Source organism: Petromyzon marinus, chromosome 27, assembly GCF_048934315.1.
Source record: "Petromyzon marinus isolate PM22_M1 ecotype Great Lakes invasive population chromosome 27, UKy_Petmar_22M1.pri1.0, whole genome shotgun sequence".
NCBI lineage: Eukaryota > Metazoa > Chordata > Hyperoartia > Petromyzontiformes > Petromyzontidae > Petromyzon > Petromyzon marinus.
The window spans coordinates 1,301,406-1,327,568 of NC_133693.1; the positions used below are offsets into that span (position 1 = coordinate 1,301,406).

General features: G+C 50.4%; 2 protein-coding genes across 2 annotated transcripts in view; one reads left to right on the forward strand and one right to left on the reverse strand.

Moving 5' to 3' along the window:
* Positions 1–26,163, reverse strand: part of LOC116946664 (thyroglobulin-like) — a 107,297-nt gene that overhangs the window by 14,818 nt on the left and 66,316 nt on the right. Inside the window, exons 31-34 of the mRNA XM_032961839.2 lie at positions 21,008–21,224; positions 19,735–19,822; positions 19,031–19,190; positions 17,716–17,912 (exon numbers count right to left, since the gene is read on the reverse strand). Of these exons, the coding sequence (XP_032817730.2) occupies positions 17,716–17,912; positions 19,031–19,190; positions 19,735–19,822; positions 21,008–21,224 (662 nt within the window). The remainder of the gene's footprint in view (positions 1–17,715; positions 17,913–19,030; positions 19,191–19,734; positions 19,823–21,007; positions 21,225–26,163) is intronic.
* On the forward strand, positions 1,496–12,371 carry LOC116946665 (src-like-adapter 2). The gene is made up of 8 exons (XM_032961840.2): positions 1,496–1,707; positions 4,078–4,191; positions 5,108–5,192; positions 5,589–5,675; positions 7,514–7,617; positions 9,337–9,489; positions 10,252–10,399; positions 11,091–12,371. Exons 2-8 carry the CDS (start codon positions 4,113–4,115, stop codon positions 11,200–11,202), a joined length of 768 nt encoding a protein of 255 aa, XP_032817731.1. The 5' UTR covers positions 1,496–1,707; positions 4,078–4,112; the 3' UTR covers positions 11,203–12,371.

The following is a 26,163-nucleotide window of genomic DNA, read 5'->3' on the forward strand; positions in this document are numbered from 1 at the left end:
ATAAGTTATTTTTTAATGCTCATTAATGAACACTCTGCATCCTTTTCAAAATCATTTTTTTTACTAATTATTACCACAATTTCATGATACATGTTTATTAAGGTATACTGTATTATTAGTGAATGCTGCAAATGGTTATGAAGAAATGTACAATTTTACAAGAAAATCTACATAATATACACACTTTATAACAATGTTATATCTTATATATTCAGCAAAAGCAAAATGCTGTAAGTGTAAACAAAAGTAAAATGACCAGGGAAGACGTTTTACTGAGTCTCAAGACACTCTTTCAACTGCGTTTTGCATTGCCATGTCCGGTCAATTCAATTCCTAACATGTGGGAGGAAACCCTAGGGGCCAGAGAAAACTCACTGCATGGGGATAGCAAAGTGCTGCACAGATAGTTTCAATAATCCATTTAATGTTGTCAACTCCTGACTCCAACCCAGGAAATGGCCACCCACCTCACAACCCACAGGTCTTCGTGATCCACCAACCCTTGCACCCCAACAAGCATCATCTATCTTACCCTAAATTGCAGGTGTGAGCCACAATAACTAATATTTAGAAACATCCAACACTTACATTTTGTGACCCCTGAACTCTCACCACCCCCCTCCTCCCCCACTGTGGAGATATTTTCCAGGCCTCGGCCGCGGCTGACATTAAGCCTTGTAAAAGGTTACTGCCAGACCTCGTCATCCATAATACAGGTTTTTTGGGTTAAATCGTGTAAACATAAAAATGTGTCGTTAAATCTGCCACAACCCAATATAGCCAACTAGTAAGGTTTGTCACGTAAACAGAACATGCCAATTCGTTACTAGTGTTGGAGAGCAAAGGCACATTTATAATCTCTCCAACACACCAGTGTGCTGTACTAGAAACGAATTGGCATGTTCTGTTTACGTGACAAACATTACTACTAATTGGCTGTGTCGGGTGGTGGTGGGTTTAACGACACATTTATATATTTATGCGATCTAACCCAAAAAACCTTTATTATGGATAATATTGGTCGGGAAAACCTACGTGTTAAACAGACAAGTCATGTTTCAAGTCTGAACAAAATTTGGCGATGAGAATAAAGTCGATTGACCAGTGGTAGAGTGAAGTTAATCGAAATGATTCCCACAAGAAAGAAGGAAAGATGCCAGTACAAACCGCCACACCACCGCCACTTTGACGGAAACGCTTTTCATATCAATTCACATTTATAAATGGAAAGCACAACACGTCTTTTACACGATTTCCTGAACGATACAAAATTCAGTTGCCGATTTGCAAAATGCAATTTGCAGGCTATCAGCGCCACGCATTGAACACCGGAATGTTTCCTGTGAACCTTGTTCATTTCCCCCACTGAGTAGGCGTAGTAGGGGGGAGGGGGTTAACACGCACGTGTATGCGAGTGTTGGGGTTGGCGTTCACCTACGTTCTGTGACTCCGAGCCCGCGTGACCACAGAGGCTGCTGTGGAGCCCTGATAACGGGCAGAACCAATCCGAAGCAGAAAGCGCCGCTGGGACCAATAGCGAGGGCAACGCGACGTCGCGCACCGACGCCAGCAGATCTAGACACCGGGGTGCCGGGTCACTAGCGGCCACACGTGGCTGTGCCCGCTGGCCGGTGATGGCCCAACCGTTCTCCTGACTGCGTGGGAGCGGAGGAGACGCAGTGCCTCGTTGAGATCGGCTTCTGGCAGGTTCGAATGACTTCACGGGACAAAACACATGGCAGCTGTGACCGTGCCGCTCGAGTCTTGCGATTTATGCGTAGCCTCACGACGTTGCATGTTAAATGCGCTGCTGCTTTAGTTTCCTGCTTAATCTCTGGCATTGTTGCTATGAAAGAGGAAGTGGTGGCTGTAACATGCAGTCTAAATGTGTGTTTTCTCTAACTGCTCTATGTTTTCATGAATAAAATACAATATTCAACGAATGATACTTTGAATGAACGCATCATTTTGAATTGAACGGTGTATGTTATTTTAAATTATTGTGGTGTTATTTTTCAAATGTTTTATTACCAATTTAAATTGGGGCATTTGTATTACAAGTGGGTCCACCTTATATTTGACTACGGAGTTTAGTCATTGTCTCCGTTCACACTTTTCAATGGATATGTAAAACGAAATTATAATGAATTACAAGGCCAACGTGACTTTCACACGGTAGAATTATAAACCGTACATTTTCCATGACTTCATGATCTTTCCACAATGTCACAATGCACGGCTTAACTCACTCATACCACCACAGCTGGAGAAGGTAAGTAATGTTGATGACTCACTTAAACAGCGTGCTTACTGTGTGTCTAGCATTTCAAACTTGCCGTGCTATTTGTGGATCACCGTAAACTTCGTAAATTCAACTGTTAAATTAAAAAATCGGGATTTTTATTTTCAAAGTTAAAGGTGCAGCGCTGCAATTAATTTCTCTTGCCACTGCTTTGGGGAAGGGGAGCGGGAGAGAACCCCTCTAAAGAGGGCGATTTCGTTCACCCTGCCATGCTGGCCCAGACACCGAAGCAGAGTTGCGAGTACCCACGCTTTACCCCACCAAACCATATCGACTAACTGCACAGTGTACCAATTGATACTTCTGGTGGGGGGGGGGGGGGGTTAGTGACAGAGGCAGAAATCATTCATGAACTCGCTCCGTTGTTTCAAGTGCCACGCTGGGAGATCAAATCGACCGGATGCAGCTTCACGTGGCTGGCATTGGCAATGCCTGTGGGGAGCACACGCGAGCGGCGCTGCTGCAGGTCGCCTTTCGGGAGGTGGTCGACAATGATCTTACAAGGCACGCGAGTAATCAACGCTGGCCTATTTGATCTCAGAAGAAACGCAGCTGTGCAGCATTATGTGGAGCAGGCAGCAGACGCGAGTAATGACTCTTGTATGTCTGGCACATAACCAGGACTCGCTCGGAGGGCTTAGTGCACTATTTGTGTCCGCGGCACACAGGACCGCGAAATGCGAGCGGAGCACAACATGTCGTCGCGTGTTTCCTATACGCAAAGGAGCCTCCGTGTCGTCCACATCCAAACACAGATCTTCGAGAGCGGGTCACGTTTGCCTGCGCGGCATGTTACGTGCCACTGGTTACGAATACTAAACGAATCGGAGTCTTTGTGCGTGGTTTTGCCGCGTATCGCCACCGTGTTACGGTTTTCACGGCTGCGCTGCGTTTTAGCCCTCCGATCTATTTCCTGGTTTTGTACCGCTCGTTGTTCGGCACAATGTCCAAAAAATGTCTCTGCACCTGCCGGGAGCTCCTTCAGAACGTGGCGCGAAACGTCGGACGCCATGGCGAACGACACGCAGTAACACCCGGGGAACACACCGGAGAGCTCGCAGCGTATCGATCGCGAGGCTTGTGCAGATGCACAGATTTTGATGTTCTTGTTCCCCGTGTCTCGGCGGTTAAGAGTCAAAGAAGCCTGATAGTCACTCGATTATCTTGCACAATATGCTTACACTCAAAGCACAAGCAAATGCACGTTTTGCACGACAGCGATATCACTTCCCTCCCAATCATTTAGTTTGTGAGAACGGTCTTTGTGCATGACTTGGGCTTCGTTCCTCATTGCTTTATCCTTGGGACAACGCCAGCCGAATGTCTTCCTCTAGCGGCTTTATAAACCGACACAAAAACGCACGGCGCTAAAAATCCACCAACTATCATCTTCACAGATCACTACTTTAACAGCAGTAGCTCAGTAGGCTGGAGGGCGCTGAGTCCCCCGCAGGCTCAGCCGCCTTTAAACATTGTATTTCATCAACATTTGTTTAGAGTTTATTGAACATTTACTATGTCGTATATACCCACCACCTGCCCGGGGTGAGATTTTATATAGCGACCCCCCCCCCCATTAAGCAAGGGTCATGCTGCACCATCACAGGGTCATGCTGCACCATCACACCCTTTGCACTCTGCGAGTCGGACGCTGCTAGCAAACGTCACGGCACCTTGCAGGAAATTGCCGGCGAAAAGGTAAAAGGATATTTTTTCAGCCGCCGCCTGAACCTGAACCTCCTGGCCCGCGCGTTTCCGGCGCGTGTGGAGCGCAGGAATTGGCGCGGAGCGATGAGAATCGCTCGCCGCCATGGGAGCCACGTTCAGCGCGGCCAAGCAGCGCCTGCTCTCCGCATTCCAAGCGACCCAGCACGCCGCACCCCCTCCCGGTAACGAGCAATCAACGCTGCGGCCGGCGCGGCGCGGGTGCCCCGCCGTGCCGCGACTCCGGGCTGCCAGGTTACGGCCTCGAGTAGCCGGCGCACCGAGGGGCCGTGGAACAAACCAAACGGTGTTGTTTGGCAAGCCGAGGGCGGTGGTGCACAAGCGCAAACAATAAAGCACTCAGCGACTCCGTCGGTAACGCCGCCGTGAAGAGGAAAAGTGACAGAATAGGTGACGCTTGTGTTGCGGTCGAAACGTCGTGGTTTCTATCTACGTGACTTTACCGAAAGAACCAAAGAAGGTGGATAATTTCTCTGACACAAAGCAGGGCCATTGCCTGCAATGTTTCCTATAGTACCGTGTATCCTCGTTGAGACAGTGACATTGAGGGACACGTTGAGTTTTTGTTCCACGTGGAAGGTCACGAGGGACAATCTCTTTCCCAAGACCGTGTCTGCGCGCACTTTGTGTTAGGGCAGAGTGTTTGTCGCGTGGTGTTGCCGATGACACAAACGTGGGGCAACATTTCTCACAACGCGATAATCCACACAAATTATGTCAGTTTGCATCACGTGTTAACGATGTGGCGGATGGATCAATTGGAACCCGTGGCGATGCGATGTGCTGCATGGATAAGGGGTGGTGATTTTATCCCTTCAATCGCTTAAAAGCGTTTCCCCGTTTCAGTCACTGGTGGTGATTTGTAAAAACCACTGATTACGGACAACAACAATACTCAATAAATCCATCTGTTAAAAAAATGCCATTTAAAGTTAAGCGGAGTTCGTTTATGGGAAACAAAACGTCCGTTGAACTGTGGGAGTGGAGTTTTAAAGCTGTCGTGGTGGAGACTGGGGGGGCTACCCTGGGCCATGTGCCATGCTGGGCGCGCCAGTGACGGACAACTTTACTCTCTTCCAGACCTCGGCATGGCTGTGATCATTAAAGACTTTCCAGAATGGCAACCGCTATTCGCAGTCGGCGATAAAGTGAAGATAACAGGCGTGTAAGTCAGACACTGATGGTCGTTAGCGCACAAGAGTAAAGGTTTTAAAAATGCAAGCGGGAATTCACTTAGTGAAAATAACCACAATAATTTGAAATAATGTGGTTGGAGCGTTGGCGCAGTGGTTAGTGCACGAAATTACAGACCTGGTCGCCTCAGTTCGATATCTGGCCAAGACTAACCATGAGTGATATCTTAACCGGTCCTGGGTCTCCTTTTCACCAACCCGCACTGATCAGCATGGTGAAGTATGGCCACAGAGCCCCTATGACTTACAACGACGTAAGGAGGGAGGCCTTCAACCAGCAGTGGATAGACAAAGGAGTATACGTTAATTATGTTTGAAATGTACTGTAAAGCAACGCATTTTATAATGTCGTCTGCTTTTATCCATAGGGATGGAGACTGGTGGAAAGTGATGTCCATCTGCAACAACAGAGAGGCCTTCATCCCTGCCAGCCACACGGTGAAAGTGAAAAACAGGTACGGGCTAGCGGGCGCACGTACGCCTGAGATACAACAGCAGAGGACACCCACCCGCACGCCACGCCGGTGGCCTGCCACCGAACAAGACACTTCAAACAATAATTACACGAATTACAGCCCCTTGTCGAGCCCCTGCTAGATGTCGGCATACCCATGTTGGTCCTGGAGGTTGTCTGACTATACGTCACCATCCTGGCCAAGACAGCTTGGTGAGGGAGCGGAGGGGTGCAGACATTTGACCTGTTAAGGCCGTGGTGAGGAATCAACGCGAGGTCGCTGGCTTCACAGCACAGCACGCTGCCGCTTGCCCCACACAAGCAAGTATGCAGACTAAACATGACATCAACTCTCCTTCGTATTTTTACATTTCCCTGCTAAACACAAGAAGTTGTAAATGCCAAGAACAATGGCATTTCTTATTTCCAATTAGAAGCTTGTATCCATTCGAGCCCACGTATTTCTCTAAAACATGCTTCTGGGCAATTCCACCAATTAGACAACCTCACGTAGTTTTTTTCTGACTCATCCCAGACAAGGAAGTATAAAACAGTGTTTCGAAGGCTATACAAATATCTAGATGTTCCCTTAAATTTACAGTGCCACGCAGACTGCATACAGTGCAAGCACGTTGCTAGAATGTACATGAAGTGTGAGTCCACAGTCTCAATGCCAGCTCTCTAAACGTGTCTATGTCACCCCCTCTGTCGCCGTGTCCATGGGTTTTAGTTGTGGACATGTCACCTGATACTCAGAGCAGTGCAGTTTCACGGGTCGTCTCCTACGGTATATATATAAAAACTATATTTACTGAAATTGAATCTGACCACCCTTGTTTGAGGCTCTCCCAGGCTTTAAGAGGGTGATGCATCCCCAAAAGACAAATCTCTTTATTCTAGTTATTATGACACAATATTTTTTTTCGGAGGCTACAGATAAAAAACATTCCAAGTGACTTCTTGTTTCTATCAGCACGGAGAAGGCAGGGCTCACATCCTGTTTACAGCCCTGAGCTGGTGGTAGAAATTCCACATTCTTATGTCAGGTCCGAGTCTATCCATACGACAACTACCGTTGACTTCCCCACAAAGTGGTACTCATTTTATCGCTATGACGCCTGTGAGAAAGAGCTTCATCGCTCATTGGATTCCTCCAGTCGAAATAAAGATTGGATTTCTGACTCCAGAAGAGTGATGGGCTGAGCCATCTCCCAACCAGGATTTGAACTCACGACCTTTTGATTGTGAGTCGCTTGCTCTGCTGCTAAGCGACAGACAAAAACACACAACACACATATATAAAGGTGATGCATTCAGAATAAGTAAAATAATTCCATAAGTGGTGGAAAGCCATTCGATTTTTTTGGGTTGTAACACAGCAACAGCTGCATTTTTGTATAACAGCCCCAGCACATCGGTAAAACATGCTCCTGGGCAGTTCCACATGGTAGTCAAACCTCACAGTCAAACATTCTAAATCATCACAACAATGCAAACGTTGTTTCATGTTTAAGGTTATTTACGCACAATTATAGACAACAAGGGAGGGGGGGGGGGGCATAGGCACGAAGATTGTCTGGATTGGCAATCACCCTCGCAGGAGCGGAGAGGATTTAGACAGAAACAGCCACAGTGGGAAGTTTCGTCATGAGTGGGCTGCCGGCAGCGCGCTGAGCTATTGGTGTCGCCGAGATGTGAAGTGAGCTCAGGCGAAGGGAGTGCCGGCAACGTAAGGGTGGCAAACCTCTTCTCTGCGTGAAGGGCGCACTGCCCCCCCCCCTGCCACACTGCGTGGGCAATGGTCCAACACGAAGGCTGAAACTTTCATTCCACACTCAGGTGGCTCTTCGAAGCCTTGATGCGGGAGGACGCCGAGAGGATCCTGTTGATGGATGGCAACCACGGAGGCTCCTTTCTCGTGAGAACCAGCACCAGCAACCGCAGTGAGTCCCCGCACTTGGGTGCCCGGGGGAAAGGGCCCTTGCAAACGCGCACGTCATGGTGCAACTAACTTAAAACTATTTGATTTCATTGCCAGGTAAGGCCCACTGAGCTAGACAAATCCACGCGGCAAAGGGGAGAACGCACAAACTCCAATTATGCAGGTGTCAGGGTCAGGATCGAACCCACGATCTTTCTGTATACCAGGCGAGGAGTTAACATCTCACCACCGTGACCAGCGGGCTGGGAGATCGGTGACGCGTCTTCCTTTCCCAGCTCCAGGGCGACGATGATGGGAACGGTTTAATTACTCGTATTCCCCTTTACCGGCTATGTTGCTCCAGTCATACTCGCCATCATCACTATTAGCCATGATCAATCCACTGCTGGATGAAGGCCTCGCCAAGCCATCGCCGGTGATCCATCTGGCGCCCATAGCGCCTTCACTGATTCCAAGCTTTGCTGCTCACCTTTGGTTGCATTTTCTTTCTCAATGTCCACTTTTTGATGCGCGCCACGGCAAGTGACCTACACTGATTCAACAGCACATACAAATGTGCTTAAAGAAGCACGTTGTTAATCAGTCTACGTTACCTGCTGTGAATAAATCAGTCAACAGCCAACGTCGGAGGGGTGGAGCGGCGGCGCAGTGGTCGGCGCGTGGCGCGATGAACACGACAACCCACATTAGATTCACGGCTACGGCAAACATCGGTGGCGAGATATCCGTGAACTAACACTGCCCACTAAACTCCGTTTTATTTACCCCCTGTCACCGGCCCACACTGACCAGCATGGGGAATATGGTAAAAAATAACTACCAACAAGGCATGGAGAAACCTCATCTAGCAGTGGATTGAAAATAGTTGGAACGTATTTCTTCATATTTTATCTTATAACATAGTGGACAAAACCCAATTTTACTTATTTTCTCAACCTCAATTCCTTAGTTGTTCAGACACAACATGTCGGTAAATTCCAGGTTTACGAATTCAGATGTGTGCATTTAATTAATGCGATTAACACTGTATTAAATAAAATTAATCCTGTTTGTTAAATATTTTGCTAAAACAACAACTAGTCGACTAAAATCCGTGAGAAGAGTTTGCCTCACCATGCAAAAGACGTGCCCTTAAATTGGCTTTCCCTTTGGCATTAATACCAAAGCCATGCCGCACCTACTTGCTTCTCGTTTCTCGCTTAAAGATACACTTGCTATATGTTCCACGGGGGAACCAAAATGTTTTTTTCCACGATGTGGTTGTTGTTTATAAAAACAGCGTGCCACGACTACGCCTTATCACGTTGTTGTAGTTTTTTTTTCTCCGGCTCACAAATTATACAGTGCAGTCTGGCCCCTACCATAGGAATGTGGAATTTTCTCCACTGGATCAAAGCCACTAATTGAGATGAGTACCGCTCAATGCTCGGATGAACACCGACACCAGGTACCGACTTTGATTTTACTTGATAAAATATTCGTACTCATGAGCGGGGGCATGTCAATAAACCCATACGCACATAAGTAGACATCTCCTAAAGGCGCCTTGGTGCACAAGGATATTGTGTGACCAGTACAAAGTACACTCTTGTTTAAAACACGTGCTTTTCCAAATGACCCCAAAGTTCGGGGTGCATCTTACTCCCGGGAGCGCCCAACGTAAAACAATACGGTGAATGTTCAACGCGCAGAGATGTGAGTTCCGCGTGCCGTGCTGCAGATATGTACGCGCTGTCCGTGCGTCGCCAACGTCCCTCCGGCGCGCCGGACGTCATCAAGCACTACCGGATCCACATGCAGCCCAACGGCACGTGCTACATCAGCCAGCGAGCACAGTTCGAGTCCCTGGAAGAACTGGTCGACCATTACATGGGTACGGTGGTGCCTTCATCGGCATCGTCACCATCACCGTGTGACATCATTATCATCAGCAGCAGCAGCAGTGGCGATGATCAATCTGATGCTAGATGAATGTCTCGCCAAGGCATCACCATCTCTCACGATCCTGCGATGCCACAATCCATCTCGCTCCGGAACATGTGCTAATATCATCGCCCTATCTGCAGGCGAAGGTCATCCGCTCGAGAGAGTTCTAGAGAACACCTCTACAGCGGCGTCGTCATCATCATCATCAGCTATGGGAAATCCACTGTTTCACCGCGGTGGTCAGAATGCGTTCGTTAAGGCGTGAGCGGAGAAGCCAAAGCAATGGATTTTGCTGCATGGAGAGGCCTTCATCGGCAGTGTTATGATTAATAGCATTGGTAACTGCTGCCACAGTATTGTGATGATGTGCGTACTGGACTTCCAAACTAGAGGTCACTGGTTCGAATCCATCTCTCGGTGCAGCAGTTGAAACAAAGGTGCAACTCTCTTAAATCCCCCCAGAGCAACAGAAACGTGGCGGGGCGCAGTCTGTCGATCAGCAGGTCACGTGTGGTGGGGCAAAGCGTGGGTACTCCCACCCATTCCATGATGCCCGACCAGCGTGGAAGAGTAGGCCGAATACCCTCTCTTGAGGCTGTCGAGAGCTTCCTCCAGTAGAGGCCCTCACGCCACCGATGGCGTGAGCGAGTGATTGCAGGCGCTGCACCTTAACCTCGTGAACGACGCGTCCAACCCCTCCGCCCCGCAGAGCAAGACGACGACGTCTGTAAGCGGCTGAGGGAGCCCTGCTTCTCCCGGCTCCCCGGGGAATCGCGCAGGACGAACGTGGCGCTGCCACCCCCGCCTAAAGCTGAGCCCCTCAGGGACTCGGTCCACTACTGGCAAAGCCTCCACAGGTTCGCGCGCGTTGCGTCCGTCCGCCCGCGTGCGCTGGCTCGGCGCCCGGGGAGGATGGCCCCTGGCGTGCGCCGCTCGATTCGCTCGCTCGCTCTCTCTCTCTGCGTTATCACGGCGCGAGCGTAACAGGAGCCGCGCAGCGCACGCATCATCATCGTCGTCATCATCATCGTCATCATCATCGTCATCATAATTGTCATCATCATCATCATTGTCATCATCGTCATCATCATCGTCGTCGCGAGGCATGCGAGGTCACTTCATTGGCTGCTCGCTGCCCACCCCCCCTCACCCCGCCAGGATGATTCTGCTAATTGAATAAGTCGCAACCTCTGCCAAGTGGCATGAATGTGCGCCTTTCTGTTACGTGTTAAATTCCGCGTGTAATTTAAAACCATTCCGCCTCCACGTGAGGTCATGACCACACAGCCACACTCGTGATAATGATCGTTGTCTTAACGTCGCTGGACTGATTGTAGGTGACGTGATACTGATTATAGATGATGATGATGATGATGATAATAATAATGACATTATATGGATTACCGGACGGTGGTGTTGATGAACTGATTGAAGATCTTGATGATTAACTCATTGTAGATGATGACGGTGTGTCGATTGTCGATAATGATGACGTGATGATCTGAGTGTCGATGCAGACGGCGACTATGTACACGTTTCACGTTCCAGGCAATCCAGATCGACGTGCGTGGAGGTTCTGTCCGCGAACAGAGTCAGCTACGGACTGCTGGAGAGCATGCGGGATCATCTCAACTTTTCCGGGATGAGGAGCGACAGCTGAAAGAATGACCGCTGGACACAGAAGTTGTTACCCAAACAAGCTAGCGGAGAGTTGGGTCTACCTTCACGGCCCCCGCTCGCTGCTGCTGTTGCTGCCGTCACTGTTATGCTGTGGCCGTGCTGCGGGAACAGCTGTAGCTGCTAAATAAGAATTATGGCTGTTGCAGAACATTTCCGCTGCGGGAGAGGCTCGGTCCGCCTGTGAAGGTTACCACCGAAGCAAAATTTGGAATGTATTTTTTCATACACAAGTTATGCTCAACAATGTATCCGCGGGGCTTTAAGGAGATTTGCAGGAGCTCCATCTGACGCGAGCTCCAAACGCCCTCGCTGTGAACGGGAGCTTTGGACGGCTCGTAGTCTGGACGTGCGCACGACCCTTCTGCTCCATCCACTGCTGGATGAGGGACTCTCCTGTACGGCTCGCGTGGGGGGGGGGGGAGGGGGGGTGGGGGTTATTTGACCATACTTCACCACGCTCGACAGCGTGGCTTCGTGAAGGTGCAAAAGCGCAGATGTGGGAAGCATGCAAGTATAGCACAACAATGGAGTTTGCTGTACGTACTTGCCAGCTGCCTACCGCCTCGCCCCACAGCAGCCGACAGCAACCCATTTGTGCATCGTGGTAACCCATCCAAGCACCTTCTCGGATGAACCTTAATGAGTACCTGATATATTGAGCACATTCCTGGTGATTATACGCAGAATAACAGAATACTCTACGTATATGCATATGGAAAACTGAATATTGCAGGGATCTTGACATTGTGTTCATAAAACATGGACAATGTGACACATTGTACGGATACCATTCTACACGTTTCATCATCCACTTTAAGAGTAAAATTTGCTTGACTATCGCACAGGTATTTTGTTCAACATTGTAAAAAAACATGCTTTCGGAATTGATTTCTAATCGAGCTATGCAAGTATGAATGTACTATTTATTTTGTTTCTCTTCTAAAAGAATCTAATTATTTAAATGTTCAGTAAAAGGCTTCACTTTACGATCCGGGGCAGGCTGTGGCTGGACCACTTCCCTGCCCTACATAAGCAATATTTGTTTATTTTTAAGTATCAATCTCATCGTTATTTTGTTATAAAAATGATTCTTTGTACCGCTATCTTTCATTATCTGCTCAAAAAATAATAAAATTTTCCGGCGCGCTATTACTGTCAGTTGCATTGTTTCAGGAAAAATATTTTCACTTGCAACGGATATCATCCGGTCAGGTGGCTCAACGTGAGGGGATGACAAAGCCCACCTTCCCACCAGGGTCGATAAAATTAGTACCAGTTTATGGGGAAGTTAACAGTGGTCCTCCAATAGATATACTCGCCCCCGCCATATGCACGTGGAATTTCCACCGGCTCAGTGTTATTTGTCATTTGGGCTTGGTTGCTGGTCCGCCTGAGGGGCTGCCAATGACCACAGTTTGCTCCACCATGGCATCGGTATCGGTTGCGCAGGGAACTTAATGAGAGAGTGAAGGTTACCACCTTCGTCCACTGTAGTTGGCAACCTCTCACGATGGTTCCCCCTTCCGATCACGAAGCGGCGCAGACGACGCAGCGCGAAGTTAACCGCTGCCCATCTACGCTGTCGAACGCCGGCGCCGGAGACAATTCATCAGCCCACACCCGACTCCGGGCAAATGGCTAAGAACCCGAACGTCGATTAATAACGTTTGTTTCTGTTCCAAAAATACGTGGCTTACATCCGCGACGCGTCTAATGAAAAGACGACGACCAGCAAGAGTTGAAATGCACCGTTTGACACGGGACGTTGTCGATACGGAGCGCAAAAGGCCCCGGGGGCCGTAACTGTCTTCGCCACCCGTGAATGTGAGCTCTGCTCATTTTTGTTAAACAAATCAAAGGGATGGGAGAATTCTCGTGTGAGCCGATCGGGGTTTCGGGGATAGTGTGTGCGATTGAAGTAGGGTTCGCGTCATTTCCAACGTGGCATTGTTCCAGCCCGTGCCCCAGGACACCCGTGACAAAGGTAACTCGTGAAACAAGGCTTCTCTATGCGCAATAATGCCGCAGGGTCTGTGAACAGTATAGTTATGTTACAGCGCATGCAGCAATCCTGACATTTTTGAAAATTCATGTAAAAGAAAATCCACACCCTGCCTTTTATTCTGTAGGTCCAGTCATTGCACTTAGACCACGTAACACAAAAAAAACACTTTGGCAACACCCTGACCCAAGAAATTCAATTGCAGCGCCTTCTGTGTTTGCTAAGCAATAGGTTCCCACATCCAAGATATGGCGATGATATGAACATAGCTACTGAAATGCCAAGCATCATTTTGGAACCAAAAACCAGTGCTATAATTTTCTGTCATATGCCTTTGTTATATTCCAGTTATAATAATAGTTGAGATGCCCTTTGTCAATTCACTGCTGGATGATAGCCTAGCCACGCTATTTCAGTCATGGGGGGATGTATAGCCATACTTCACCACAATGACCAGTGACTGCTGGTAAACGGGGGGCACGGCCAGGTATCGCTCGGCACCGATGCCCTGACCAGGAATCGAGTGCAGGGAAACCGAGTTCCAAGCGCAATGTGCTAAGCACTGCACCACCACTCCCGCCTACTCTATATTCTAATAATATATCTTTTTTAATCAATGAGCAAATCTCTTTCACATCACCACTGAATAAAAACAAAGACATTTGTTGTCCACTTCTTCTCACCAGGTCATAGACAACGCCCATCCATCTCTCGTCCCCGTGGACCCCCCCCCCCCCGTTCTGTCACCTGCGGGCTGTAGGGGGAATGATTAAACGGTGGCAGAATCCAAAGCGTCGTTCCACGCTCCTCGTCTCCCCACGAGAGGCGGCTCTCCCGGGTGGCCCCTGCTCCCGTTGTTTGTATTGCACCACGGCTGCCGAGCACAGGCCGAAAAGGCCAGAACGTCAAGTGGCCAACAACCATCGGCACTTATTGAAGGTGCTGTAGGTATTGAGAGTCTCCTAAATAGAGCGAGGTTGTGAGAACTTGGGGAGCAGATACGATGGGGGAGGCGATTCTAAAGTGGAGCAGTGCGAGGAAAGACGCACAAAGAGAAGTGCTCTGACAGACAGTGTGGTGAGTGAGAGGATGAGTCGGTGCATCTAGCCTGGCGCAAGCGCTGTGGTGATGTCCCCGCCACTTCGTGGCGAATGGTGGGCGTTGTTGGTGAGACAAAGGCGGTCGGGCGTGATGCTGGCCTGTTCCGGTCTTCATAGAAGCTCACTAACACCACTTGCCCCAACAGTCTGCTAAAGACTATGCGGGGAATCTGTGTCTTGTGTTGTTGTGACGTGTAGTATGGTAGTCGAACACAGTATGGGTGAGACAAATCAATGAGGCTGGTAGACCGTGTCCTCGGCATTGTTGGAGAACCAAAAAGTGAAGTTCGTGAGAAGGGTAACCATGTAAGAAGCCAAAGGAGAGTGATGAGGAGACGACTGGCTGCTGTGACAGGACTGCCACACCGATGATGTCCGCTAAATGTTCACTTGTGCGTTCAACCGGTTCGCTGCTGCTCACGTTCCAAGTGACTGCTGAGGCCACGCTGGAAACGAGGCAGCTGCACCTCCCGGCGAAGATCGCCGACAGAGCATAACACGGTACAATAGTTTTCTCAAACACATGAATGACTTAGCCCAAAAAATATAAATACAATAAATTCAAGTATTAATTCACCTGCACCAACAGGCTCCAGGAAAATGCGGAGGGAAAAACCTCCACCTAATGGTCGTTGTTTCCAACCGCCTGGCCAGAAGTGCGGGACAAGTATTCTTAGCGGTGCCAGAAAGCGTCGATGCATCAGCTCTGTCCATCTGCCCGTAACATGGGCACACGATAACTGTTGCAAAGATTATTTGATATGAACTGCATGTAAAGTCGTGTTGAGCGACTGACCGTAGAGACGGAACTATTGGAGATTTACCGTGGACAAAACGGGCCAAATTGATCAAAGGGCTGCCCAAATAGCTGGCGATAAAACCAGCGCTTACATTTTTTAAAAGTAACGCAACGTTATTATCGCTAATTAAATACTTCCGAGGACTAACGCGCGTGGTTGTAAGGTGTTCTCGCGAATGTGACGCAGTCGCTCTTCATCTGCCGTCACTCGGTCGTGAATGAATCGCGACACTTCGCTCACAATAATCGAAACGTCCAAAACCAAAGCTTCCACAGAGTTGACGTTTGTAGGAATTTGGCTCCGCAGTTGACCGCCTGGTCTCCTCCTTTAGGCTCACAGAGTAAACAGGGCCCTGTGTAATAGTCGCTGATGAAGGATTCGCATTAACCCCCCCTCCACCATCCCAAAAAAACCGTAATTACAAAGCCACGTCTGTGAAAATGTATTTTTTTCACTCTCTCACTATTCATAGACTTGTTGATGGACAGGTTAAAGTGTTCCGGGGCACATAAACGAGTGTACGGCGCGGCACTGTAAGCCCAAGGGGGTTTCGCGGTGAGCGGCACGCTCGAAACCTCTGCCCTTCGTGTGGCTTTTTTTTCCTTCTAAGCGCTCGAGTACCACAGAGCGAATTCAAACTCCACACGCAGCGGCGTTACGCTGCAGCGGAAAGAGCCGGGGGGGAGGAGGTCATGCAGTCGTACCCCGGTCCCTGCGGTGTATACAGTACAGTACTTGCTGGCAGGACATTAACCATCGTCCGGCAAAAGTACCTGCCAAGAACAACAGCCAAAAGGGGGTTCTTATTTCGGTGCAAGGTGAAGGTGCAAAGGTGCAGCCCTGTAATTACTCGCTCACGCCACCGTTGGCGGAAGGGCCTCCACCGGAGAGAGCTCTTGAGAGCTCCTCCAGAGGCTATTTTTCCTACTCCTTAAAGCTCGCAAAAGACGTCTTGGAAGAGGCGGCGGGTCACATAATTGACCCCAATAAACACGCGACCTACTGATTGACTGTGCTGTACCCACTTATACTGCTAGCTGGACACAGTCGGGGAGGGGGGCATAAGTCTAAACTGCCTCACCGGGAGATCTACATTGAACTGGCGACCTCTGAATTGAAGTTCAGTGCGAGAGCTGCAACACCACGGCAGAATCTGGTTTCTCATTGTGGCCGCTAGAGATATAGCTATGTGCAGCACTTTGTCAATCCACTGCTGGATGAAGGCCTCCCCATGCCGTGTCGGTCTTGGAGGTTGTTTGACCATACTTCACCAGGCTCGTCCGTGCGGGTTTGTGAGGGCGGAGAGCGCGGACGTGAGAGCGCATGAGTGCGCTACAACGATGGGTCGTGCTGTGCGTGCCACGTAGTTCCCACATATTTAACAAACGCATAAAACAAACACATTGCAGGGCGGCGGAGTTTAAATGGCAACGTTGGACTGTTCACGCATAGCTGGACGCACTCTGCTATTTAGGTAGGCCTAGGTGGTCTGTCAAGATCATTCAAACTCACGTCACTCCAGCTGTGACCAAGAGACGTATCACGTGGCCGCCGATACATCCGCTGGCAGTGCTGTGTGCGGGCCGTTTTGAACACTTGTGGTAAATCGTTGGCACGATCAATTTACGTGACATTTAGGCTGCAGTTTAAACATTTTGGACCCAGCTGTATTATAAGTGCCGTGGTCATTTTTTAACGCAGCCTTTATGGATGTCTGCGCGAGGCCAGTTAGAGGCTCCGTGAAAGGTTTCTGGAAATAAGCCAAAGGATTTTACACATTTCCAGAGCACAGTGCAATCGTGCTTAACTGTAATAACTTTTCTGTGCAACAGTTACTTTTATGTGTTTATGCATGTCGTGATGATAATAATAATAATAAAATACAGCCATTTGTCAATACACCGCTGGATAAATGCCTCGCATGCAGCAGGAATGTACGTAATGTTCATATCCTTCAAAACAAGGCCTTGCTTAATTCCTCACTGAATATTTTCCAGTTCGCTGGTAGACTCGACTAGGCGCAGGACTAGTAGCCAGAACCATAGCAGCAAGGGGTGTACTGGATGTAGTGTGCTGGGAAACGAGATATTTTACGCACCACCAACTTAGACAGACCTGCCTCAAATTAATTAAGCCTGTTTATAATTATATTACCACACGGGGTGGGGTGACGTGTGGGTACTTCCACGTCTTCCAAGATGTCTGGCCAGCGTGGAAGAGTAGGCCAAGTGCCATCTAGAAGGCAAAATACCTTCTGGAGGGGTTCTCTAGAGCCCCCTGGAGTGGAAAGGCCCTTCTACGAGCAGCAGAGGTGTGAGCAAGCAATTGCAGGGCTGCACCTTAACCCTTTAAAGCGAACAGACAACCTATTGAGACGACAAGTCTCGAGTCTGGAAATAAATAATAATAATGAAAAAGTGGCTCTTGTCGTTCTAACCCACAAGACTTGTAAACTCACAACGGGACACTTGAGCTGATTAGACGCGGCCCAGCGACGTCCATCAGAAGTAGCCGCGGACAGCTGCGGGCTTCGTGCCACGGGCGTGCAAAGTGAGGGGGGGTGGGGAGCGGTCACGGGCGTGCCGGCGTACCATGAGGATGGCGCGCTGGAACAGGCCTCGGCTGCCCGGGGCCACCAGGTGCAGCCCCACGTTGTCCGCGCTGCTCCGGTCGCCAGCGACCGTCACGGCACCGGCCGAGCCGCCGAAGAGCGCCGCGTGGTCCCGAACCCAGCGCAGGGCGGCTTGCTGGTCCAGGAGGCCCCAGTTGCCGGCCGCTGCCTCGTCCCCTGGAGATCGAGCGGGGAGAGCGGGCAGGTTACGGCTCCGACTGTCATCATCGCAGCCCCTTTGGCCTCAATGTGCCTTTGCGAGTTTACAAACTCAACGGGTGTAAGAATATTTCCGAGAAAATGGAAATAAACTAAACTAAACTTTTTATTTAATTTTACCAGGTAAGGCCCACTGAGCTATGTAGTTATTTGCAGAAGCGACCTGACCACAAATAGCTCAACGAAGTGGCTTATCATTATGTGGGCATTTATAGCAGCCAATACTCTACACGGACTTTTCTAAATGTGGAGGAAAAAACCAGAGGACTCATAAAAAAATCCACACGACCACGGGGATAACACGCAAACTCCAAATATACAACAGGCGTCAGGGTCGGGATCGAACTCACGACTTTCTGTATACCAGGCGAAGTAGTAACATCTCGCCACCGTGGCGTCCAAATCAGTTCATGTAGAATTGTAGATGATCAAGGCCGGCACTAGGGGGGCGATGGAGCGCGACCTGCACCACCAAGTGTCCCTGTGGCAACACTCACGATCACTCTCCTACTGAGCGGCGAATCACCATTATGGTGGCCCCCTGCACACAACGGCTCAACTGGCCCCCCCATGGGATGATGAGGATGATGAGGATGTTCTCGAACAATAAGGTATGGCATATAATGATGATATTGATTGAATGATAATCAGGATTATCAGCTACGATGTACTACGATGTACTATTTATGATGATGCCGAGTAACATTAAAGGTGCTGCAAAACTTGATGCTGACAATGATGACATTGGAGATGATAATAATAATTTCAGCACTTTGTCAATCCACTGCTAGATGATAGCATCCTCACATATTGTTGGTCACGGCGGTTATCTGATCGTCTTTCACCACACCGGTTAGTGTGAGCACAAGTGAAGCACAGCGTCACCGCGTCGTCTAGATACGTCTCGACTCACTCGCTGCGTATGGTGACATCAGCGGCGCGCATCAGCTGCTGCAGTGGAAAAATCAAACTGGCACCTCATGGGCCGCAACCGGGCTGGCTCGGCATGGGCACGCCGGTGGCCGTGCCAGTCGAAGCCGGCGAGGGAGAGCGGAGGGAAGGGGTTCAAACCTCACCGGTGCTCAGGAAGCCAAAGAGGCCGAGCCGGTAGTTGGCCGTGACCACGATAATGTCGCCCAGGGCGGCGAGGTAGGAGGGATCCAGGGGGCCCTGAGCCGAGCCCCCGAAGGAGTTGTCTCCTCCGGGGAAGAACACAAGCACGGAGGCGTTGTGCGGCTACTCGGAGAGAAGGGAGATAAAAGCGCCGAGTGAAAGACCTGGAGAAAAATCTACACAATCACGGGGAGAACATGCAAACTCCAAATATACAGGCGTCACAGTAGGGATCGAACCCACGATCTCCTACATACCAGGCGAGTAAGATAACATCTCCTAGCCACCGTGTTGCCAGGTCAAAAATGCTCCCATCTAGTAACCGATTAGTGTGGTTAAGATCCTCGCAGTGATAGTTAAATGTAATTTGCGGGGCTTTTCGAAGTGGCAGGCCTCATGTGTGTTCGGGGAATATTAAATTCAATTTGTATAAAAGCCAGGCTAGATCTACCCAGGATAACGTGGATTATCTGATCGTACGTCACCAGGCTGGTCAGTGCAGGCTGGCGAAGAGGAGGGTGGGCCAGGACCGGTTCGGATATTACTGGAGACTCGCGTTAGCCACTACCAGGAATAAAACTCATCGGCGGGTTCGTGTCGCTATGCGCGAGGCACCGCGCTGCCACTCCATTCTGACTGTGCCGGCGTAGGGAGGCCTTTATCTCACCTTGACCTTGGGGACAAAGATGTTGAGGTAGAGACAATCTTCAGACAGGGAGGTGCCTCGCTGACCGTCTGGCTGGAGACAGTCCGGCCTAGTCCCACCCAGCAAGGTGTCAGTACACTTTGGTTTGTTGTTAATAACGTGACGCGCCGAGCTTACGGACGGGCGCAATTGTCCATTTGTAACCCTGAGAAGGGCACTTCGAGCCTGGGTGTCTCCAGTGATGAAGAGTACACCTGCAAGCGACCGTTCGTTCGCCCTGCAAAGGGAACCTCCGCTCTCTACGTCCGCACGGCGGGTGAGGGAAAGGAGGGAGGCATGCGGGAGATGCACGGAATGTCAACGTTAAATATTTAATTTCTTGAAATATTTTTTCAAGAAATGAATACACCCCCAAGAGGCCTTTATATAAGCCTCAACACAAATTTAATTTTATTCATCGTTTTTTATGTTTTTGCGCGGAATATTTTCATTTGCGCCAATGCTACCTCATGCGCTACTCTTTCACAGAATTTGGCCTGAAAATCCTGGATCGTGGTTCAGGAAAAAGTTTTTGAAAAAGCAAGGTTCAGAGACATCATAAATTACAAAATCGGTACAAGATTTGTTTCTAATGCACCACAGATTCATGTGTTTTTGAAGCACTGAATCACATTAGAGTAATTTGCAAAAAAAACATTTTCATCCATTTTAACTGCTCAATTTGTATTTCGTTGGCATGCCAGAACTTAGAGTGTCATATATATTATCAGAGGGAAGAAAGATATTCAGATGGTTGCAATGTTTCAGATGTTCATGCCTTTATCCATAGGTAATGCTGGCTGCTCAGTGTTACCCTAAGAAAGTAAAGGTGCAGGACTATACTTGAGTGCTCATGCTACTGCTGGTGGAAGGGCCTCTACTAAAGGGAGCTCGATAGAGCCCTTGGCCGACTCTTCCACACTGGCTGGACTTCTAGTAAAAGGCAAATGCAACTACACTTTAACCCACCACATGTAATTTGCCAATCGACCAATTACAACGCATCCATTTAAACTGATTGGTGTACAGAGGTGGGCAGATTTCAAGAAATTTGCACCTTTGTTACAACTCCCGCGCCGGGAGATCAAATCCAATTGCACCGGTAACCTCTGGATAACTATTACATCGATGCAATTCCACGTCCTTTTATTTGCAATGCCCTGGAGAGCACGTACAACAACTCATAAACCACAGACACTCCCAAAAAAAAGCGACATTTGGAATCTTACAATTAAAAACATGTTTGGCGGCGTACTTGTAGCGGTCTGCGTCCCATGTCTCGTTGACGGCGAGCGGCCGCGGGGGCTGCGGGCCACTGAAGCGGTTGGCGTCCAGCGGAGGCGCAGCGTAGGGGACGCCAAGGAAGACGTCGACCACCTTCACCTGGGAGTCGACCTCCACCGTCCGGGAGGCCCCCTGGAGCTGTCCCGAGCCCAGCGGCACCACCGGCCTCACGGGGCCCTGGCCGCCCCCTGGGGAGGGAGATGGCAACGGGACGACCAACAGTAATCAACAACAATTCTGACACAGCAACGACGACCAACTGTCAGCTTCCTTCGCAAATCAACAACAACAATGCAAACCACAAAAAAATTGCGATGCACTGCAATAACCCACCCCTGGACTATGTACAACACCCGACGACCGCTAGCCCGCCACAGACCACGAACCCAGGAAGGAGCCAGTTCAACCGGCAAACACAGCCCGGCTCGTGGCTGTGGCCTTTTGCCAGGCGGTGGCAGAATAAATAGGGTGACCGGGGCGGTCATTTAAACCGCACAGTTTTGGAACGGGTCCTCGTCGCCGGCCCCCAGGTGGAACAAGGGCGGGCTTCCCGGGGACCCCGGGGACGACTTGAAGATGGCCTAATGGGTGCGGCCCCTCCTGGACAAAAGATGGGGGAGGAGGAGAAGCGGATGTCGGCCGCTTCCTCCTCCTTGGATTGCTTTCCGACGGTGTAACGGGTGGCTCCGTGGTCGTCAAGTGCTGGATCCCTGTGGGCGAAGGAACAGAAATCCACTGAGGCACAACCTCGGCGGTCGCACGCCCGCGCTCGTCGGGCACATCAGACACCCGGCCTCGGGGCAGTGGGGATGAAACACCATGACAAGGCGGAAAATGCGGTTTCAGCCGCGACGGGTGCACATACCAACGTCTGCGACCGACCTGGATCCGAACACATTGGGGCCTCTTGACCTCTATCACTTTGACCAGGCCCTGCCACGGTCTATGCAACTTAGGGCACGTGCCCAAGGGCACCTGGGGGCAGGGCAACCATGCCCTATCCCCAACGTTCCATGGCTTCCCTGACTCCTGAAGCCCCGCCAGTTTTTCATATGCCGCTTGCAGTTTAGCCAAATTCAGACAGGACGCTTCCCGCGCTTCAGTTCCGGCACAGCGATCTTTTTAGCACTCGACTCGATATTCATCCATGGGGGGATCATACTCTCTCCCGTACATCAAAAAGAACGGGGAGAACCCGGTAGAGGTGTGAGGGGCCATTCTATAAGCTGCGAGAACACCCAGAACATGCAAGTCTCAGTCGGACTGTGCTTTCGTTGACCTGCTGGCACAACATAGACGTGGTTGTCCTATGCAGACGCTCCACCATCCCATCACTCTGGGGATGGTAGGGCGAAGTCCGAATTTTCTTAGTGCCCAATAGGTCGCGTACTTTCTTTAACAGCTTGGAAGAAAATTTTCGGCCTTGGTCCATAATGAGACGTTCCGGGGCCCACTTGTCTAACACATACCCATGAATGAAAGAGTCAGTAATAGACGCAGCTGATTGATCCTGCAGGGGCCATGCTACAGCCCACAGTAACAGGTATTCTACTTCCATGAGCAGAAATGTATTTCCCCTCGGCGTGGTGGGAAAAGGGGCTGAGGATGTCAACAAAAACAAGCTCATATATGTGCGACACCCCAATAGACTGCAGCGGTGGTCGGGCTAGCACACATCCCTGAAGAATGTTGTGGACGTCTTCAGACATCCCAGGCCAAAAGAAGTCTCGCCTCAAAGAAGACAAAGTCTTCTGCACACCAAGGTGTATTAACTGCACATGGACAGCTCTCGCAACTTTACCCCGCAGGGCAGTCGGCACAATGATGCAGTAGCGCTGCACTTCTGCACCCCACCTCATAAGCAGACCGTCTCGGAGGACCATGGTGGACATGCCCCCTGGACCCTTCCTGCTGTCGACGTGGTAACGCATTTTTAGATGGGAGGAGTCCTCCGACTGGAGGCGCCCCCACTCTTCATGCGCAAGACCGATGGTATTGTCGCGCGCGACCGTCACTATCATGGTGCAAGGCCCTTCATCACCTACTGGTTTACAATGCCCGGCCCCAGTCAAACATGCACGCTGGCCCTTCGGCGGCAATTGCAACAAAGCATCTGTGTTACAGTGGCGCAACCCTTTTCTGTAGGCGACTGTGAAGGAGTAATCCTGCAAAACCTCTAACCAGCGCGAGAGCTGTCCAGATGGTTGATCAACATGCAGCGCATATTGCAGGGCCCCGTGATCCGTGCGTACCACAAAATGTCTACCGTAGAGGTACGGACGGTACTGCTGTACGAAATTCACGATGGCCAGCAACTCGCGGCACATAATGCAATAGCGCTGCTCTGCGAAGGCCAACACCTGGCTCCCATAAGTGACCACACTTTCCACCCCATTTTCCACCTGTGGCAACATGGCACCTATTTCGGTGTCGCTGGCATCCGTGTCCAGCACAAACGGTACGGAGAAATCGGGGTACCGAAGGGGAGGCGCATTCATGAGGCCATTTCGCAATGCAACAAAAGCGGCCTCCTCCCCCCACCGAAATCTCTGACCCTTAGCAGTGACCGCGTGGAGCAGCTTCGCGACTATTGCAAACTTGGGCACAAAGCAGCAGTAATATGACGTGAACCCCACAAAACTGCGAACTTCACCCTCCGACGTGGGGGTTGGCCACGAGCGCATGCAAGCAGTTTTGTCAGGGTCCATAGAAATACTGGCCTCACTCACAATGTGACCCAGGTAATGAACCAACTTTTGTAACAGATGACATTTCTGCAGCTTAAATTTTAAATTTACCGCCCGCATTTTGACAAACACCGAGCGCAATCGCCGTGAATACTCTTAAAACGTGTGCCCAAAGACGATCACGTCATCCAAATAAATCAAGCATGAATCCCACTGGAGTCCTGATAGTAGAATAAAAGGTGGCCGGGGCCAAATGAAGTCCCATCGGAAGACAGTTGAACTGAAAAAGCCCTTGTGGGGTGCGAAACGCTGCTTTTGGTTTGGAATTTTTATCCAAGGGCAACTGCCAAAACCCCGATAGCAAATCCAAGGCATCCAATGAATCGTCCATCCGTGGGAGCGGATACACATCAGCCACGGAGACCTTGTTTAACTTTAGAAAATCCATGCAAAATCTCATACTCCTGTCCTTTTTAACCAGAATGATGGGCGCTCCCCACGGACTGGTGGATGGAGAAATAATGTCGGCGGCCAACATCTCATCGACCGCCTGACATACATGGTCCTGTTCCTTAGGAATAAACCGAAAATAATTCTGTCGGATGGGAGCGGCGCTACCCGTATCAATATGCTGATGCATCAAAGACGTGCGGCCATTGTCAAATTTGCTCTTACTAAAAACATCGGAGAACTCCCGGAGCAGGGCTCGCAACTTGTCCCTCTGCTCACTTGTCAAATCCCAATTCTCCGAGCAAAACACATCCATCCACAACTCGTCCGATGCCACTCCTCACTCCACCGAGGCCATCGCGTGGGCCAAAACCGTACCCGCTTGAACAACCGCGGTACGCAATCCTGCATTCAACACCTGGAGGAAGGGTTCCTGATCCCTCCTCACTATCGTCTGGACCCCCACCAGCATAAGACCCTTAACTGCTCTGTTCGAGGGGGTCAGGAGAACCCCCCCCCCCCCCCGCAGTAACTTCCCAGTCGAGCTGCTTTGCAGTCGCAAGGGTACAAGCATTTGTGCACCCGGGGGAACTCGAACAGTCTCTCTCACCAGGGCCTGAGCTGTAGCATTAGTCATACTCAAACGAGTCTGGGAAGACAAAAACGCCAAATGACACCCCGATGGCAGTTCAACACAACCCTGGTCAATTCGAATTTTAAGGGGCATCTTCTTAAAAAAAATCAGTCCCCAACAGACAAGGCACAGCCAGTGACTTCGAAACCAGCACTGATCCCGTCATCTCAATATCACCAATCCGGATCGTCGTATATATTTGGCCCACAATACCTAAATGGCAACACAAGAACTACCAACAGGTCCCAAACAAGCCAATTTTGGCGGCAAGGGCCTATAGATTAACTCTCAAATAAGGGTGGCAGATGCACCCTTATCAATCAGTACCCGGACTTCTAAACCCTGCACCGTCCCTACGACTGCGGACAGCCCCGCTGCCGCTGCTACGACCCAATGCACCAGCGCTGTCTACTGCCCCGGACACCGCGGCCATCCAGCACACTCAAACCCCCCCCCATCTCACGCGCCGCGAAATAACTATAACCCGCGACGCGCGAACCCGACACAGTCTGTGATGGAGATACCTGAGGTGACTGTGTGGGCCGCGTGTGTGATGTGCCGCGACTCGCCTTTGGGCTCGGAGGAGCGGAGGTCGGCGGGGTAGAAGATGGCGGAGGGGCGACGAGCTGTCCCTGCTTGGCGCGGCATCCCTTGGAAACGTGACCCTGCAGGCCACACTTGAAGCAGATGACGGGAGTCCTCCACGGGGAAGTGACGACTTTCCCATGTTGTCTCTGCTCCTGCCGCCATCCCACGTCGGTCCTCGCCCGCTGACTCCCCAACAAAGATGCACAGACTGGAGGGAGGTCCTTCTCCTCAGGCTTTTCGACCTCCCCCGATTGTCCAGTACAGGCGGCCACCCCGACTCGCCAGCGAAAATTACAATGCGCCTGGATGAAGCGCGCGACCTCAATGGACATCAAGTCGTCATCTTCCATGGCAGACAAAAAAAACCTCCAGCTCCCATGCCAACGCCAACAACCTCTCCAACACTAGGGAATCCAACCCCGTTTGGGGCATGCAGCTTGGCCCAGTGACATCAGCGCGCTGCAGAAGGCGAGAGGCATCTCGGTCTCCCCCCATCTCCGCGTGGCAAACTTCTGTCACACATTGGATGGCGGGATGAAGATAGCCGCCATCTGTGCGCAAGCAGCCGCCAATGTTGTCCTGTCCATCGGGGGAATCGCATAAAAGGCCGCTAAGGCGTCGTCAGCAGCGCCTCAGCGCCAGTCCATCCAGCCAGCTGGCATGTAGCGGAAAAACGTCTTTGAAAAGCTGCCCAATCACCCCCAGCGGCAGCCACTTCCCCAGGGTGGGCATCTCCGAGCGCAAATTCGGCGGCACGTCAAATTTGGC

What these genes read in the sequence shown, in the direction of transcription:
- LOC116946665 (XM_032961840.2), top strand. Translation starts at nt 4,113, where the DNA reads ATGGGAGCCACGTTCAGCGCGGCCAAGCAGCGCCTGCTCTCCGCATTC. An exon ending in AAAGTGAAGATAACAGGCGT is followed by an intron (nt 5,193 to 5,588) that starts GTAAGTCAGACA and finishes TTTTATCCATAG; the next exon opens with GGATGGAGACTGGTGGAAAG. An exon ending in TACTGGCAAAGCCTCCACAG is followed by an intron (nt 10,400 to 11,090) that starts GTTCGCGCGCGT and finishes TTCACGTTCCAG; the next exon opens with GCAATCCAGATCGACGTGCG.